The sequence below is a fragment of the Ahaetulla prasina genome, chromosome 12, assembly GCF_028640845.1.
Source record: "Ahaetulla prasina isolate Xishuangbanna chromosome 12, ASM2864084v1, whole genome shotgun sequence".
NCBI lineage: Eukaryota > Metazoa > Chordata > Lepidosauria > Squamata > Colubridae > Ahaetulla > Ahaetulla prasina.
In genome coordinates, this window is record NC_080550.1 from 5,740,024 (window position 1) to 5,757,764 (window position 17,741).

The 17,741-nt window shown below is 43.0% G+C and overlaps 2 protein-coding genes across 8 annotated transcripts in view; one reads left to right on the top strand and one right to left on the bottom strand.

Moving 5' to 3' along the window:
* Positions 1-17,741, bottom strand: part of RBL2 (RB transcriptional corepressor like 2) — a 73,670-nt gene that overhangs the window by 25,088 nt on the left and 30,841 nt on the right. Inside the window, exons 22-23 of one of the 3 annotated variants that reach the window (XM_058155002.1) lie at positions 15,628-15,741; positions 4,638-5,611 (exon numbers count right to left, since the gene is read on the bottom strand). In XM_058155002.1, the coding sequence (XP_058010985.1) occupies positions 15,661-15,741 (81 nt within the window). In that variant the 3' untranslated portion in view covers positions 4,638-5,611; positions 15,628-15,660. Of the gene's footprint in view, positions 1-4,637; positions 5,612-15,170; positions 15,742-17,741 lie in introns of those variants that run through there. The other 2 variants (XM_058155003.1, XR_009151904.1) reach the window with 2 other exon arrangements.
* On the top strand, positions 1,129-17,615 carry AKTIP (AKT interacting protein). Of its 5 annotated transcripts, none has more exons than XM_058155006.1 (10): positions 1,129-1,444; positions 6,989-7,107; positions 7,610-7,815; positions 10,282-10,346; positions 10,440-10,540; positions 13,475-13,563; positions 13,667-13,765; positions 15,066-15,173; positions 15,722-15,782; positions 16,718-17,615. In XM_058155006.1, exons 2-10 carry the CDS (start codon positions 7,066-7,068, stop codon positions 16,826-16,828), a joined length of 882 nt encoding a protein of 293 aa, XP_058010989.1. In that variant the 5' UTR covers positions 1,129-1,444; positions 6,989-7,065; the 3' UTR covers positions 16,829-17,615. The 5 variants fall into 5 exon arrangements, with proteins under 5 accessions (XP_058010989.1, XP_058010988.1, XP_058010993.1 ...); XM_058155005.1 differs by lacking the exon at positions 1,129-1,444 and adding an exon at positions 1,516-1,680; XM_058155009.1 differs by lacking the exon at positions 1,129-1,444 and adding an exon at positions 1,522-1,680 and having other exon boundaries at positions 16,721-17,615.

Consider the following 17,741-nt stretch of genomic DNA (forward strand, 5'->3'; position numbering starts at 1 on the left):
CAATTCTGCGTCGGACAAAAAGGTCAGCTGATCCCAAGAATCCCCAAATGCCAACTAGCAGTCAATGGACGTGACTACGGATCCCTGGACTCACATCGATACCGAACTTCAGTTCAACTGGGGCGGAATGAAAACCATTCGTCATACCACAACACGCTACAACATGCCAAACACGGGCAATTGTGGTATTCAACAAATAGGTCAATCAACAAACGCATCGATCTGCAACCAGCCTACTATGAATCTCTTAAGAAGCTGGTGCTGACCGCCAGCCAACTCAGATGACCTCCAGCCAGGATGACCTCACCCCCGGATACCCACACAGGGAGTGACCAGTCGGTCACGTGACCAATTGACCACTTAACACCTTATACAGGTGTTCTTTGACTTACAATAGTTCATACAGTGCAAGGGCAATGATAGAAGTGACTTATGACCATTTTTCACACTTACGACCATTCCCACGGTCATGTGATCAAAATTCGTCTGTTCAGCCAATGATTCGTATTTATGACAGTCGCAACGTCCCGGGGTCACCTGATTCAGCTTTTGCAACCTTCTGACGGACAAAGTCGACGGGGAAGCCGGATTCACTCAACGACTGTGTGACTAACCGCAGGGATTCACTTAAGAGTGGTCGTAAAATGGGGCAGAACTCGCTCAACAAAGGTATGCCTTGCTTAGCAGTGGAAATCTGGTGCTCAAAGGTTGGCCGTAAGTCGAGGACTGCCTCTATAAGCAGAAGAGGAACGGAGCCAGGCGCTTCCTCCAAGGCGACTGATGATGTTACCCAGCTGGGTGAAGAAACGTTCAGAAACTAAACAAGGAGGTCAGAGAACAAACCGCTGTAGCCACCACCTTCTGCCACCCCAGCTGCAAATATTCTCCACCCTTTCGAAAGAGTAATTATTTTGGGGGGCAGCCAAGGATGATGGGGTATGTACTCTACCCCCAATCAGCAGAGTTAGGGAAATTGCCTTAGCGAAGTGGCTCCACCTCTTCTGGCTTAGCCTTCGTTCCCGTCCACCAATCACATCTTCCTCTTTTCTTTCCCCACCCACCTCTTTTCATTGGTTAACCCCCGCGTCTGTTAAAACCGTTCCTCGCGGTTGTCTCTTTGTAATCCGACCGCCTTTGGAAACAGACGGCTCCGCCATCCAATCCGGATGCCCTTGTCCACCCAGTGGGCGTCGCCGAGCTCCGCCCCTTAGCAACGGGGCCGCGGCCTTCTCGCCCCACCCTCCAACCGCTCCCTCGGGGGCCATGCGGAGATTTGTGGCGGAAGTCACAAAAGCAGCTGTGACGGGGGGGCGGGCCTCAGGCAGGGGTTGGCCAATCACCGCGTCCCGTCCCTTGCCAAAGAGCCTCGGTCGAGAGCCTCGGGAGCAGTCCAGATGGGGGTGGCGAGGAGGAGGCAGGCAGGGCGCCAGCGGGGCCGGTCGTGGTGAGTTCGGGGAGGTCAGGCCGCGAGCGGAGGTGGGGCGGTGCGCGCGTGTGTGTGTGTATGTGTGGAATTGGGGCGCGGTGGGAGGGCGCATGCGCATGCTGGCTTGCGCGACGGCGCCCGGCGAGGCCCAAACTTCCCCCGCCCTTCCATCGGGAGCGGACGCGCGTTGGTTCGCGCTGACAGCCGGCCTTCGCGGATGCGGCCGCCGAGGCTCTGCGCCCTCCCGGCTGAAGGTGCGCGGAGGGGAGGCGCCCGGGGGGCCTCCTGGGGTGGGTGGTTGGGTGGGGTGGAAGGAAGGAGGCTCCGCTCCGAGGACGGAGGAGCGCCGGGGCCGGCTGGGGTCTGGCAGGCTGCCCTTCGCCAGGTCGGGTTGCTCGGCTCCAGCTTCACCTGGCGAACTTCCAGGGCGTTCTGGGTGGAGCGGCGGGGAAGGCGGCCTCGGGGAGCAGCCCCGGCAGGGCCACCACCACCACCACCAGCAGCCGCTGCCTCCCGGCTCCTCGGTGCGTGGCTCCCTCCCGGTCGAAGCTCTGCCCGGGCAATGGGAGGGAGGGAGGGAGGGAGGGAAGAGTGGGGGGGCTTCACCTGTTGAGCGGCTGCCTGCCCTGCTTGGAAGGAGGCTCCTTCTGGGGCTCCAGGCACTCCGCAGCTGAAGCGGCTTCCCTCCTTGAAGGGACCTGCTGCTCATCTGCTTGGGTGGGGGGATATTGTGTGTGTGTGTGTGTGTGTGATTATGTGTGTGTGTGTGAGGTGTGTATATATATATATATGTATGTGTATGTGTATATGTATATGTATGTATATATATATGTATGTGTGTATGATGTACATATATATATGTGTGTGACATATATATAAATATATATATAAATATATATATATATTTATATATATAAATATATATAAATGTGTGTGTGTATAAATGTGTGTGATTTATATGTGTGTGTGTGTGATGTATGTGTGTGTGTGAGAGATGTATGTCTGTGTGTACACACACAAACACACACTTGTCTAATTTTTATTCTAATTTATCTCTCTTATATGTGCGTATGTGTGTGCGCAGACATGTAGATATACATTTATACGTATATGTATATTTATATACACACACACATATATGTATGTGTGTGTATGCATATATGTAAATGCATATATACATGTACACACACCCACACACACATATATATATATACACACACTTACACATATGTATGTATGTATATGTATATATGTGTGTGTAGGTCTTGGCATTTTCGGGTCTTTTCCTGTGTAAGGTTGAGAGTATCTTGGTGACATTTCGACGAGGTCTCACTCATCATCTTCAGGCTGGTGTCTTCGGCTTTGTGCTTCTTGAGGGGCACGAAGCCGAAGACACCAGCCTGAAGATGATGAGACCTCGTCGAAATGTCGCCAAGATACTCTCAACCTTACATAGGAAAAGACCCGAAAATGCCAAGACCTACATACCTATACCGGTGAAAACCTAAGAAAACATATATGTGTGTGTTTATATTATATAAAATATGTATATAGGTATATATGTAGATGTGTATATACACAGATATACATATATATATATGTATAGGAGAGAGAAAGAAAGAACAATATAATGAATATAAACATAGTAACCATGTACACATGGTATGAGTACGTACACAGAGTACGTACAGAGTACACAGAGTATGTACACACTCAAACACACAACGACAACCTTGTTGGGTGAGTTAGACTGAGAGAGAGAGCCTGGCCCAAAGCCACCCAGCCCGAGTAACCGGGAATTATATATTATGATAATGATATGGTTGTGATCTATTATAATTATTATTATGATGGTTCAGAGCGTAGTCAGCCAGAATATTATGAATAATCTGGAGCTAGATTTACAGTCTGCTGAAAATAATTCAAATCCTGACCTATGGACCTAAAAATTATTAATGTAGCGCCTGAGGATATAAGAAGGTCGAAACAAGGGGTGTGTAATGGGGGAAAGGATGGTTTTATGTCCAATAAATTCAAAATTTCCAAATATTGGAGGAGTCCTTTAGCTGTTGCTTAGGGGGCTGTAGTCATATTGGGTATGACAGGTTATTATGAGGTCATAGTTGTTCACACAGTCAGTCAGATGTTTATATTGGATTTTGTTTCTTTTTTCCCCTCCCACCTATGAAGTGTTGTATTTTTACCCATTTTCTAAATTCATTTTTATTTATTAAAAAAATGTATAGGGCTGTCCAACTCACTCGCCCTAACAAATAACCCTGTGAGGTGGGCTGTGAAAGCAGTTGATCTCAAATCACCTAACTGGCTTTCATGCCTATGGGAGGACTAGAACTGAAGGTCTCTTGGTTTCTAGCCAGTACCTTCATCAATTTATTGTATGTTTGCGGTGTGTTATATGAGGGCAGGCTTTGTTACTGCAAGCCTCCTTGGCTAAACTTGACTATAGCAAAAATCTTCAAAAACTGAAAAGGACGACCCCTTTCCCTCCGGTTAGGATAAGAGGAAGTGTCACATGTTGCTTTAAAGTTCAAAAAGTTGGTTTCTTTTCCTTTGGTTTATATGTACAGGTCAACCAGGCATTGGATTTTATCATCTGTGGGTTTATGGCCCTCCATTGTGAGGGAGCCATGGTTAAAATGTTAATTATGAATTGCCTTTGTATTCTGCTGCTGCGTTTTAAAGCCTCTTGGCTTAAAAAGGTGATTTAGGGTTATTTTGATGCCCAGTATTTGACTGAGGAAGCTTATCTTTGGAAATCGGGGATTTTCCACATTAATTCTGCTCCTGAGCTGGACTTAATAAAAAAAAAAAAACCCACACTGCTTTTCACTCTCTATATTACTTTCAGAGTATAAGACACTTGTTAGCAAACAAGTGGCAAATTTGAGATTAGAAACAAACAAACAAACAAAGACGCTGTGAAATTAAACATTTAGCTAAACCAGCCTTTCCCATATCTCTTACTTTAAGTCTTATAATCTCCAGCTGATTTAGTTTATAGAATAGATATTTCTGGGACTGGCTCTGGTTAAAAAAGAGTGAGAACAGGTGCAAAGGGAGTTCATTTTATTTCTTTTTATCAGGTTTATAAAAGGCTTCACCCCATAGGCTTTTAGAGTTATACTGGTAGTCCTCAATTTACGGCCAAAATTGAGCCCGGAATTTGGTTTGCTAAGTGAGAGATTTGTTAAAGTGACTTTTGCCTCATTTCATGATGTTTCTTGCCATGGCTGTTAAGTGAATCATTGCAGTTAAGTTAGTAACGCGGTTGTTGAATGAATCTGGCTTTCCCCATTGACTTTGCTTGTCAGAGGGTCGCAAAAGGGGATCCCATGACCCCAGGACACTGCAACCGTCATAAATATGAGCTGGTTGTCAAAAGCGGCCGAATTTTGATCAGGTGTGCAGGTATAAGTATAAAAATAATCATTGGTCACTTTTTTCAGTGCTGTTGTAACCTTGAACGGTCACTAAGCAAGCTGTTGTAATTGAGGATTACCTGTATTGAGAGAGGGAAGGAGAGAAAGAAAAAGAGAGAGCGAGAGAGAAAAAGAAAGAGAGAGAAGGAAGGGAAGCAAAGCAAAGGAAAGGAGAAAGGAAAAGAGAAAGAAAGAGGGAAAGAAAGAGAATGGAAGGAGAAACGGAAAAACAGAAAAAAAGAGAGAAAAATAAGGGGAAGAGAGAGAGAGAGAGAAAGAAAGAAAGAAAGAAAGAAAGAAAGAAAGAAAGAAAGAAAGAAAGAAAGAAAGAAAGAAAGAAAGAAAGAAAGAAAGAAAGAAAGAAAGAAAGAAAGAGAAGGGGAAGGATTCCTGCTTAAACATTGTAGGTAGACTACTTTTTTCTGGTTGTAGTTTCTTGTAAAACTGCATCTCCCTGAATGTGGAACGGAAGAATTATGCACGTAGAAATGGATTAGCTTGAGCGTACATCTTTTGGGAAGGTAGAGTTGGTAGGATGGTATAAAGCTCAGAACAGTTGTCCTTATTTGCTGCCAGTGCATTTCCTGTAGGCATCTGGTTGGTTGCAGCCGAAAACCAAATAGATCTTTGGAATTTGGCCTTGTCCGGCTCTCCTTAAATCACTTCCCGATTTCTTGGCTAGACATGTTTATGACAGCTTCTCCGGATTCTTCTGGAAGGCCCTTCCTCTAGTTCTTGGCTGCCCCTGAAATTGTATATGACTTGGTAAGGTCTTAAGGAAGAAACGAACCAGAGGAAAAACGCTCCTGTCTACTAATGCAAGGAATTTTCTTGGACATAAAGAATAAGTTCACTCAGCACTTAATCATAGTTTTGGGTCTCTCTCTCTTTTTTTTTACAATATACTTTTCCCCGCTCCTGTTTCTGAATTCTTTCCTTTTTTTCTCTGTTGATTTTCCCCTGGGATTTATCTATTTGTGAAACCCTGAACTCTGTATCTGGGCACGGCGGTTTCATCCAACACATTTCTCCTTCTATTTTGTTCGGCAGTCGGAAATTTGGTTGAAGTATATAGTGCACGTCCTTATAGTTCTTAAATTGGAAAAATTGAGGAGGGAGGCACAAAAACACCCACAGACTTTCAGTGGAAATGGGAACCGCGGGAAGTTCATTAGGTGTTCAGGGGGTGGAGGGGAAAAGGTGTGCTGGCATTTACAATGGAGTGGGCAGACAAGTCTAACCTGCTGTTGTTCCTGAGCTGGCCTATTTTTGTTTTATATGCTCCTTAGGTGAGATCACGTCTCCTGAAGATGGTATTGTGCCCGTGATTTCTGAATAGCACAAATGCATTCCAGGAAGAGGGAGGGGAAAACCACATTTATTTCTTCATTTAGTCAAGATAATTAACACCTTAACGACCAAAATAAATAAATAAAATAGCCTTGACCAAATCCTCTGGAATCTGGTTTCAGAAATGAAGACGTTAATGACTTTGTGATGCTTGAGTTTAAGTGTTTAGTAGTCCATCCTATCAACTAAGCAAAACCCTTACAGCATTTTTTGGGCCATTCCGATAACCCTTTTTACCAACATTTGAGCTTTCTGTGATTCGTGCATATTTATCTATTCTACTAGAACTTTCTCTGAACCTTTCAGTTTAGCTCTATTTTTTTAAATGATGAGAAGCAATTCTGAAAGGCCTCCACGAAAAGGAACACGCTGGTGAAAATACACATTGGATACTGATCACACTTTTCCTGTAGCGTTACATACAGGTAGTCCTTGACTTATAACCGTGCTTATCTCCTCAACTTTATGTCTTATCTCTTGTTCCAGACTGTTGCAAGCTGTCCCTCCTTCGCTTGCCAATTTTTCTCCAGCAGGCAACCTTGACTCCAGCATATTTGTTACATTTCCAAAAAAGGGAATTGGGAATATGAATTTGTCGTGAAAGCTAGCTGAGTTCTAGTCATTCGTATTTCATAGATTAGATGAGTTTCGTTCTGGGTGAAATATTGGAGACTTAAAACAGTTAAAGCACACGGGCGGATAAGCTAAAAGAACATCTCTCTTGATCAGAGCAGTGGAAACTGAGTCATTAACTTCACTTTTGTGTTTCCAGGTTAGAAAGAAACTGTAGAAAGTCGGACGCTTGGGAAGTATAGTACAGTTCCACCTGGTGTTTTGGGCCTACACGTTATGAACACATTCTGGAGCATGTCTGCAAGTTCTACACGCAAGGTAGTTTTATCTGCTGTTCATTCCTCTTTTTTGTTGTTGTTGGTTTTCACGTGTTCTGAGCTATGAACGTCAGTCGTTTTAAAAATCGTAATTCCTGGGTAATTAAGTAGAAAGCATAATAATAATAATAATAAATAGACTCTTCAATCCTATAATCTCAGAATGAGACAACCCTTTCTCCAAAAGAAAATTTGCTTACGTGAGCTTTTCCCATCCTTTAGAACTTAGCCAAGAGTTGTTGTTTTTTTAAAAAAAAAAGATCTGGCAAAGCAGGTAGGTCAGCGATATTCTCATTAAAAAGTAGACTAGGGTGTCTTCTTTAGCTAACAGCCATCTATATTTGGCCATAGTTAGCTTACGCATAGCAACGTTCAGTGAATTTTGAGTTGCTGGGACTAGCTGGATGCAAATCCGCTTCATTGCTGCGGGAATGAGGTTGAATGGGGTTTATATTCTTTGCAGCTGGAATTAGACTTTTCTTGTTTTGCCTCCCTCCTTGCAGAAACCGGAAACGGAAGAAAAGGATCCACTTGGCGAGCTGAAGACCAGCCCTCCGCGCTCCGCTCCCAAGAAACAGCTGCCTTCCGTTCCCAAAAATGTCATGCCGATGACCAAGCCTGCATCTCCTGCCCTGTCAGCCCAGTCTACAAACGGAACACATGCCTCCTATGGACCTTTCTATTTGGAATATTCCCTGCTGGCAGAATAGTATGTCTTGCCTTCTATGGTGATGTGCACTGGTTGACTTTGGTTTGCTCACTTTGGATTAGGATCATTTTTTTTGTCTAGGAAGACAACACCCAATTGCTGAGTTCGCATCTTGCATTCGCTTTAATAGTAGGGAAATCGGGGCAATTTCCCCCAAGGTTTTTTTAAAATCTTCTCTCGGGAGTTGATGGGCAGGTTTCCGAAGAGCTGGAAGATTTCCATGATGTTCTCGAAAAGCCAGCGATCTGGAGAGATCGGCGATCGATAATACTGTAATCTTTTAAGGGTCGCCATCTGCGATTCAAGATTGACAAAAGGAAAATTTCTCATGCAGCCCTTAGCTACCCAAGATGCAGTGGGATTACCATTGGGTTGAATCTCTGGTTTGCACGCTGCTTTGTGATTATAAAAAAAAAAAAAAGATTGACGTGAGACAAGGCAAATGAGAGAGTTGCCCTGGACGGGTTGAATCTGGATCAGATCTCACTGTTCCCCCATCAGTTCTGTTGGAAGGGCTGCAGGATCATATAGATCCGTGATGGCGAATCTATGGCACGTGTGCCAGAGGTGGCATGCAACGCCCTCTCTGTGGACACGCGAGCTGTCGCCCCAGCTCAGTTCTGCCGCGCAGGCACGTATGCCTCCCACCGGCCAGCTGGTCTGTGTGTCTTTGCTGCGCATGTGTGGGGCGCAGGCAGGGTGCATGCGTGGGGACACGTGGGGGTCGGGGTGAATGCACGGGGGCTGCGCAGGGCGCGCATGTACAGGGGCACATGTGCATTGCATTTTGGAGATTCAGGCGCACCGTGCATTTGTACGCTCATGTGCGTGCTTTGGGCACTTGGTCCAGAAAAGGTTAGACATCATTGATATAAATCATAATTTAGGGAAGGCTGCCCAGGATTGTCTTGAGAGAGTTGGCGGCATACAACTTTAATAACAAGAAGTTCTCTTTAGCATCCAGTGGGCTGATGTCAGTTTCAGAGATGTCTCCTTGGAAAAGACATATAGCAAATTTCCTTCATCTGTTCTTCCATGTGTTAGATTTTAACTTCCAGAATTCAAGCTAGCATGTGGAATGGTTGAACTGGCTTAAAATTATACATTCGCCAGGAGGGAAGGGCGCGTGTGATCAGATTGGGGAAAAGCTCTCATAGATAGTTAAGTAAAATAAAATCCAGTTTTCTTTGATCATCTGCTGATCTATATCCTAAGTATGTGATTGAAAAAGAGAAGACATTGCTCAGCATCGGTTCCATTCCCTACTGAAAAGCGATTTTTGAATAGGTTGCGAATGAAAGGATGCATTTCCCTTGACATAAACTCCTATACTTTTTTTATAAATAAGTTTATTGTAAAATGGGTTGTCGGGTAACAACAAGCTAAATGAAGGCTGCCCTCTGCTTTTATGGTGTCTTTGTTGCTGCCATTGTTGGCTTAAGAAGGACAGCAAGCTGACACAGTTAAGAAATTTATTTCCACGTCAGTGTATTCTTGGCTTAGTTAGTTAATGCTGTTTTATTAACCCATCTGAAAATTGTGACTAGGCCTGTTTAAATGCGAATTAACACAGGCCTTGCTGGTGCTACAGTCAGTGAGAAAGCTCACTTTCTCGACTAGCTTTGTTCAGTTGAACAGACGTGCATTTTGGCTAATCAGAATCTTATTTATGAAATCTTTTCATCTCCTTGGTCTGGCAAAACGCCGTCCCTGCTCCCATTACTTGATGGCTGGGTCAGATTCTGCCGCTATGCTGGGAACAGAACTCCCTCTTGTTCTCACACATGCCCTTCCTTGTCTAGAAAGGATTGGGTGTCCTCTTCTCCAGCTGCATTACGTGATGTAATCCGCTCCCAAAAGTTTCCAAAAAGATCAGAAATGTCATAAGTCACCCTTCGGTATCAGGCAAAAGGGGTTACAAAAGACTTTGACGTTGTTTTGCCTCCTGGAACCATTCTTGTTACTCTTGCGGTGTGTTGTGCATGATATGCAGGAAAACAAAAAGATTTTTTCTCAAGTTTAAGAAACTGTTCTCAGTTAAATGAGCTAGATAGCAAGAAGGATCTCCTTCGTCTACAAAGCAGGCCATGCTGAACCTCTTCTTCCTTCATGGAAGTCCAGTTTGACAAATAGGAGATCATCCAAAGCAGATCCTGGTTAGCTTTCAAGAAAGCCTGGCTCTTCGGCTTTGAAACGGAGATGAGCACTGCCCCCTAGAGTCGGGAATGACTAGCACATATGTGCGAGGGGAATTTTTACCTTTATCTTACTTCAAACACTGGAGTCCCAGTCACCCAAAGCATTAACTGAGATAGCTGGTAGAACCTCACCAGCTGTGGCAGATGAGCAGAGAATATCTGGGTCTGAGGAAGAAATGTCTTAATTGAAGGAAAATATATATAGTGGCTTTGTTCTCACGAAGGTGTCTTTGAATTTCAGTCTTTCCAATTCTGTCTTTTATTCCAGTACTCTGGTTGTGAAGCAGAAACTGCCGGGAGTCTATGTACAGCCTTCTTATCAGTCTGCATTAAGTAAGTCTCACAGTCCTGATCAATTTTTCCTCCCATACGCAGTTATTTCAGTGGCTCATTTTTTAAAAAAATCTTTTTTGGTGTTTTGAACAGTGTGGTTTGGAGTCATATTCATAAGACACGGGCTATATCAGGACGGCGTGTTTAAGTTTACAATCTACATCCCTGACAATTATCCCGATGGGGACTGCCCAGTAAGTAACCCTCAAACAATCCTGAATATTATTTGAATGTGGTCACTTGAGCCGCCTCAATATTTACTTGAGAATATACCTATGGAATACTTGTGCTTCTTGTAGTCTTTAATTATGGACAGTATCTTATCCTATCCTGTTTGTCCAAAGAAATGTCAGAATTGGCTTACCTCTGGCCCTTCAAAAGAACACCTCTGTATGTGTTCCATGCTGAAGGACACAACATTAAAGGGAAAAAAAGGGATGCAGAGGGAAGAGGAGAGGAAAAATTAGGTGGTTTGGGGACTAAACTCAGGTAATCCTTCCTAAAGTCTAATCACGGTTTCTAAAGCGGCAGACTGGAAATTTTGGGGAGAGTAGAGATGGGACAGTGTAACCCGGGGGTCTCCAAACTTGGCAACTTTAAGACTTGTGAACTTCAACTCCCAGAGTTCCTCAGCCAGCAGTCTTAAAGTTGTCAAGTTTGGAGACCCCTGGGTGTAACTCTTTAATTCACTTTTGTGCACCAGTAAATGTTGTTGGGTGGCATTTGAAGAAGGGATAGTCTGATGGAGGTGATCTTTTAGTAGAATAGATAAATAGGAGATTAACCAATAGCCTTTCCAAGCTATAATTTTCTTTAGGAAGCAGGGGAATAAACTACCTGTGTCAAATGTTTTCCAGTTTATAAAGCACTTGGAAATGCTCAATGAGACTTCTCGTGTTGTTTTCTTATTGGCATCTATTAAAGGGAGTGGGCTACATATACTCTACATCACCTAAATAAATAATACAAGGTATTAGAGATATAGAGATAATGGCTTATCTAAGCTAGGCCAATTTTGTAAATTGGAGACCGAGATTTGAACCAGTGATCCTGCATCCTGAGCTCACTCACGAATGTAGTTAAGGTTAGGCTGTTATTACACTGACATCCTTAGATTCCCAACCCAGAAACTTATTAGTTAATCCTTGGCTGAGACTTAAAGCATTCTCAGTTCAGGAATTTGTTTTGCATGCTAACCTCAAAGCATCCATATAAAAATCTAGCCATGTTACTTGGCGTGGTCCTCATCTTAGGGTGGGCAAAAGGACCAATGTTATTTTTTTTTCTGCATTTAATTATTAAAGAGTCAGAAATCCTGGTGGATTTATTGCAGACCGCCAAAAGGTTCTGATGTTCTCTTGTCTTTATCATCACATGGTGTGAATTTTAAAGCTCAGTTACTTGCAACAAAGGGTGTTTTCTGTTTTTTTTCTGGTGGGGCCGAGTCCAAACCTATTAATAATATTTTGAAGTCACCTGTTCCAGACATTTTACCTTCCTTCTTGCATTGTGTAACAATGAAATGCATTATAGTTTTCTCCCTTTAGTTCCTGAGTTTACAGAACTGCCTTGTTTACCATTTCTGGGTTGACTCTGGCAAATCTCAAGGGACTAAGAAATCCAGCCAAACTCGGAGATGTTTATGGCAGTGAAGTTATTGTCAAAATGTCTTTAGCTTCCTGCCACTACTTTGCTAGAAAAATTAAATGCCTTTTAATCCAGAACGATATTTGGGGAAGAACCCAAGCCATACGTAAAACACAGATAACTTAAAATATAATAACTAGAAGAGTTTTAGGCAATAATGCATTTAAACTTTCTTAAAAAAATACTGTAACTCCACTGGTAATTTAATTATTGCACAGTCACTGTGTGGAACTAAACTTTAAAAAAGTTAACTCAAGGTTTGGAAGATGCACTTATGCTTTTATTGAAATTTGATTCACTGGAGCAGGAGACTCCAACCTTGGCAACTTTAAGACTTATAGACTTCAACTCCTAGCTGGCTGAGGAACTCTGGGAGTTGAAGTCCATAAGTCTTAAAGTTGCCAAGGTTGGAGACCCCTGCACTGGAGGGTAGGTGTATTTGCATGGAAGAAATTTGAAATCAGGCTGTTTAAATTAGAGATATGATTAAAAAAAAAAAATACTGGGACGCAGATGTCCCCCTTGCCAGGATGAAGGATGAATTCCAGGGAGAGGCTACTTCAGTTTATTGGCCATTTTCCTGCTAACACAACTAGGAAGGGTCACAGCGGGTGGCAGTATCTGGTTGACCTTAAGAAAAAGCTAAGCAGGTTTCAACTTGGAAGGAAGCCATCAGGAACTCACAGGGCTGTGGGCTAAATTGGGAAGGCAAAATCTATTATGGGAGAAAGTAGTATCTATGTGGATACCAGGAGTTGAGCTCAGCTTGAAAGAAACTCGGGGATAATCCTCTTGCCCCTGCTGAAGAGTTCTCAAGAGTGATTGGGGTTGCTGGAATTTTTAAAAATATTTTCTGTCTGTCTGCCTACCATCTATCTCTACCCCCCTCTCTCTCTTGTCTCTCTCCTCTACCTACCTACCTACCTTTCCACCCAAGAGGACTCTAAAATAGTCCTGCCTCTTTTCCCCACACCTTAAGGAAAATCTGGGATTGCTTATTTGTGCTGATGAATTCTGGGAGTTGAAGTCCACAAGTCTTAAAGTTGCCAAGGTTGGAGATCCCTGGTTTAGTGAAATTAGCACAATAGCCTACTGAGAAATTTTAGTCTCTTAGCATTGACATTTCTTGATTGATTGGTTATATGTGCCATCAAGCTATTGTTGACTCTTAGTAACCATATGGATGGATTTTTCTCTTTGGTGATGGTTGGAGGATCTGTTCCCTAACCTGGTCTTTCAAACCTTCCAACAGCACATTAAACGCCATCCCTCAAAGGCTCAAAAATAGTATGGAAGGATTCTTAACAGCCAATGTGCAACCTGATAGCATCTAATAACAGTTTATTGTGTCATCTTTACACTGATGGAGGAAGGAAGCTTCTTTTTTGGGGGGAAAAAAAAGGTTGGTTCCTTTGAATGGAACTTCATCAACTAATCTGCATGTCTGGCATTGGTGTTTTTTCTCCCCCCCCCCCCTTCAGCGCTTGATTTTTGATCTGCCCATTTTCCACCCGCTCGTGGATCCTGTCTCAGGGGAACTGGACGTGAAAAGAGCATTTGCCAAATGGAGGTGAGAGTGATGGGCCGGGAGGGTCTAGAACCTCAGCCCTGAGCAGAGGAAGATTTGCCTCTGACGAGGGCTCTGATCTGCCTTTCTCCCTCTCCAAAATTAGGCGCAATCACAACCACATATGGCAAATACTGATGTACGCGCGCAGAGTTTTCTACAAGATCGACACAACCAACCCTCTGAACCCTGAATCTGCTGTGCTGTAAGTTCTATTTATTTTAGTTATTTATTTATGGGAACTGGTCAAACAAAAACGAGGACAATAAGAGAAGAAAAATACAATGGGGGTAGGTTTGTTAGTGCGCTTATCCTAAAATAACTAATTTCTTTTTATTTGGGGAGTGGGGGGACATGGGGAACCTTCTCTGAAAGTTGCAGCCCATAATACTCATGTTTCCCCGAAAATAAGACCCTTATATTTTTTTGAACCCCAAAATAAGCGCTTGGCCTTATTTTCGGGGAGGTCTTATTATTTTGGGGTGCGTGGAGCAAGACGGAGATCCTCTTCTCATCTTACCCGATTTCCAGATCTGTCTCCCTAACCCTAACCAGAGGAAATGGTGGGGACCGGCTGCACATGCGTTTAAATATTTTTGGGAAGGGTTTATTTTCAGGGAGTGCTTATTTTTTTTGCAGGGGGGCTTATTTTAGCACATGCACTCAAAAGCCCGATGGGGCTTATTATCAGGGGATGTTTTATTTTCGGGGAAACAGGGTATACTATTTTTGAGTATGGTTTTTTTCTTATTATATGTACATGTCTCAGGCCCAGAGACGGTGGCTTTCCTGTTTGTTTCAGTTCCAAAATAACTTTCATTAATCCCTTCTAGGAATTCTAGAAAGGGTTAACCCCTTCTACATAAACCACCGGTAGTCCTCAACTTACAACTATTTGTTTAGTGACCATTCAAAGCTACAATGGCACTGAAAAGTGACTTACAGCTATTTTTCACACTTAAGGCCATGGCAGAATTCTGCAGGGTTTCCCACGTGATCCAAATTCAGACCTTTGGCAACTGACTGGATTCAGTCCCCAGATCTCATGAGATCCACTTTGGCAACCTGACAAGCCAAGCCAATGGGGAAGCTTGTGCTAATCAGGCTGTGCTGAAGCTGAAACGGGCTGTTTCTTCTTGCTGCTTGCTGCAAGAAGGTAAATTGCTGGGAAGCAGAGGACAAAGGGTGGGGGCCAGTGGGTGGGAGGGGCTACATTTGGTGTATAAGACACACCCAAATTTTCACCCCCTTTTAGGTGGGAAATTAATTAAAAAATTTAAAAAATTAATAAATTAAAAAATGAACATGTTAATGGCGATAACTACCAATATAGTTATGCTTTTTTAAAAAAAAAATCCTATTAAAACTGGAGTTTCTGATTTCTGGGCATTATGTTTATATAAAACAAATTTTGTGGCGGGTAAAATGTGCAATAAATCTACTTCATTGAATGCTTCTGTTCCTTCCAGGAGAGTTCTAAAAATGCATTCTCTTTCTCTTCATAGGTATGAAAAAGATATTCAACTCTTCAAGAGTAAAGTGGTTGACAGCGTAAAATTATGCAGCAGTCACTTATTTGATCCTCCCAAAATTGAAGACCCCCATGCAATTAGGTAACCTTAATACAGTAATCAAGTTATCATATAGTTTGGACCAAGTAGAGATAATTCTGATTTAGCAACAGCCTCAGTGACTGTTCAGCTACGATGGGTGATGAAAAAGTAATCTAGTGATCTGTCCTTGCATTTATGACCTCCACAGATCTGTAAAGCAGTGGAAGTTGAACCATGGTTGTAAGCACAGTTAAGTTTCACGTAGCGACCGCTTCACTCAATGGCCAAGTCACTAATTCTGTTTTTGCCGCTAAATAAAAACTACCTGCATTTCTCTTAATCTTATGTAGATTTAGGTTCTCTAAAGTGTTTATGTCCATGCAAAATGGACAGTTTTGCAATCCATTACATTCATAGATGTCCTGTGTGGAAAAAAATTCATTGCAAGTGTTTGACATGGTAAACATCCAGTAGATGCGCTTAGGACAGTAGGATATTAATTTTCATATTTTACCTCTGTTGGGCTACTGTAATTCCATGAAAAAGCTCATCTGCCTTTAGCTTTGGAAACTTTGAAGCCCTGGTGACATTTTGCTTGCATCTTGCAGCTTTTCTCCCTGGAATCCAGCTATACACAATGAAGTAAGAGAGAAGATGTTGACTCAGAAGGTACGGAGGGAGCATCCGTCTTATTTTATAGAACTTGTAAAAAAAATTAACGGGGAGAAATAAGTCCTATTGCATTGAAAGAAACTGAGGCAAGCTCTTTATGATGAAAGATATCAAGCAGAAAGTCCCTTGCGTAGCCTTGTTGTGAGATAAGAGAGAAGACTGTACTGTGGGGGTGTTGTGTGCATCTTTAAACAGTGGCTAGAAAGCACATGGCTGCACATTGCTGAAACCAAGGGTGTCCAACTTCCAAGACCTGCGGACTTGACTCCCAGAATTCCCTCAGCAAAGCATGGCATTCTGGGAACTGAAGTCCACAGATCTGCAGCTTCAGTGTGAAAATAGTTTAAAGCAGGGGTGTCCAACCTTGGCAACTTCAAGATGTGTGGACTTCAACTCCCAGAATTCCATGCTGGCTGGAATTTTCACACTGAAGCTGCAAGAGGTTAAGAGTATCCTGACTAGCTGGTTCAGCAGCTAAAACCCCCGAGAACTTGTTGATCAGAAAGGTCGGCAGTTCGAATCCCTAGTACGGGTCTCAGTAACAGAGTTGGAAGGGACCTTGGAGGTCATCTAGTCCAACCCCCTGCTCATGCAGGAGACCTGTACTAGGGATTCGAACCACCGAACTGCCAACCTTTCTCATTGACGCACTCAGTGTTTTAGCCACTGAGCCACCTAGTCAGGCATAAAATAGTCAGTCTCCTGCACATGAGCAGGGGGTTGGACTAGATGACCTCTGAGGTCCCTTCCAACTCTCTTACTGTTTACCTGCATCTAACTCTTTTTTAGGACCAGCTGTGTTGTGGATTACCCAGCTGAGCAAGTGGGGGGGGGTTGGGTTAGTGAGAAAGGAGAATTGCCGAAGGCAACAAAATGACTTAATTTTGCAACCAAAGATTCCTTTTTTCTCCCCTCTCTTCGTTTCTTCCTAGAAGAAAGGAGACGACCAGCAATCCAAGAACATGCAAGTCTCTGGCCTGTCGTGGGTCAAGCCGGGCTCCGTTCAACCTTTCAGCAAAGAAGACAAGACCCTTCCCACCTAGCTGCCCGAGAAGGACGACAAACACTCCGCCCTTTTGACTGGAAGGAAGAACGTAAACAGAGCCCCAGCAGCGAAAACTGTGGTTCTTCTTCTTGACTTTGGATTAGTAAAGAGTAAACGCTAGCAAACGACTTAAAAGTGATCCTGTTTTCAGCGGGGGTTGCTTGGAGTCTCCTTGATGTTTTACGTTGAGTTTTAATTGCAGCCTGCAAGTAGGTCTTATTAAAAAAGAAGGCCGGGCTAGAAGCCCGTCGTGCGTGGGTAACGAACGGCTCGGGAGTCAAATGTAGCTCGGAAGTTTTCGGTGGGTTCCTTTTTAAAGCTTTTTTTTTTTTTTTTTAAATGTAAAGAGCGGGCCGGAAAAAACTCATTCCAGAGATAATCTGTGTTTGTGTAAACTAATATAGCAGAGTAAAATACTATATTTAAAAACTTTTAAATGCATTGGTTTCTATTGTAAATATTGTTTAGGATATGGAATTTGTAAATACTTGGTTCCAATTCCTTCTAGCCCTTTTAAGGGCAGAAAGGCCGAGATTGATTTATGTATGATGTGTACCTATTTTTTTTCTCCCTTTTCTCCTTTACAGATGTTGCCACTACTGGCTGCTTCTAACATAACTTGTCCCATAATCTTTAGGGCCACAACCGAATTGCCTGCAAGAATCATAGAGGAGGAAAGATTTTACTGCAAAAAGGTGCTTAGGTAGAGAACTCTTCCATTGTGATAGTTGCATGCATCTTAACTCAAATAACCTTTAAGATGTGTCAAAGTGATATTAGAGGCAGCCTTAAATAGTACATTAGTCAGGAAAGGTGGGGTGTTTCTTTTTTTTTTAAATGAAAAAAAAAATCAAAATCCTTTAGAGGTCTTGGTTTTAATAAAATCTTAAAGGGAACCTAGCGTAGGTTGA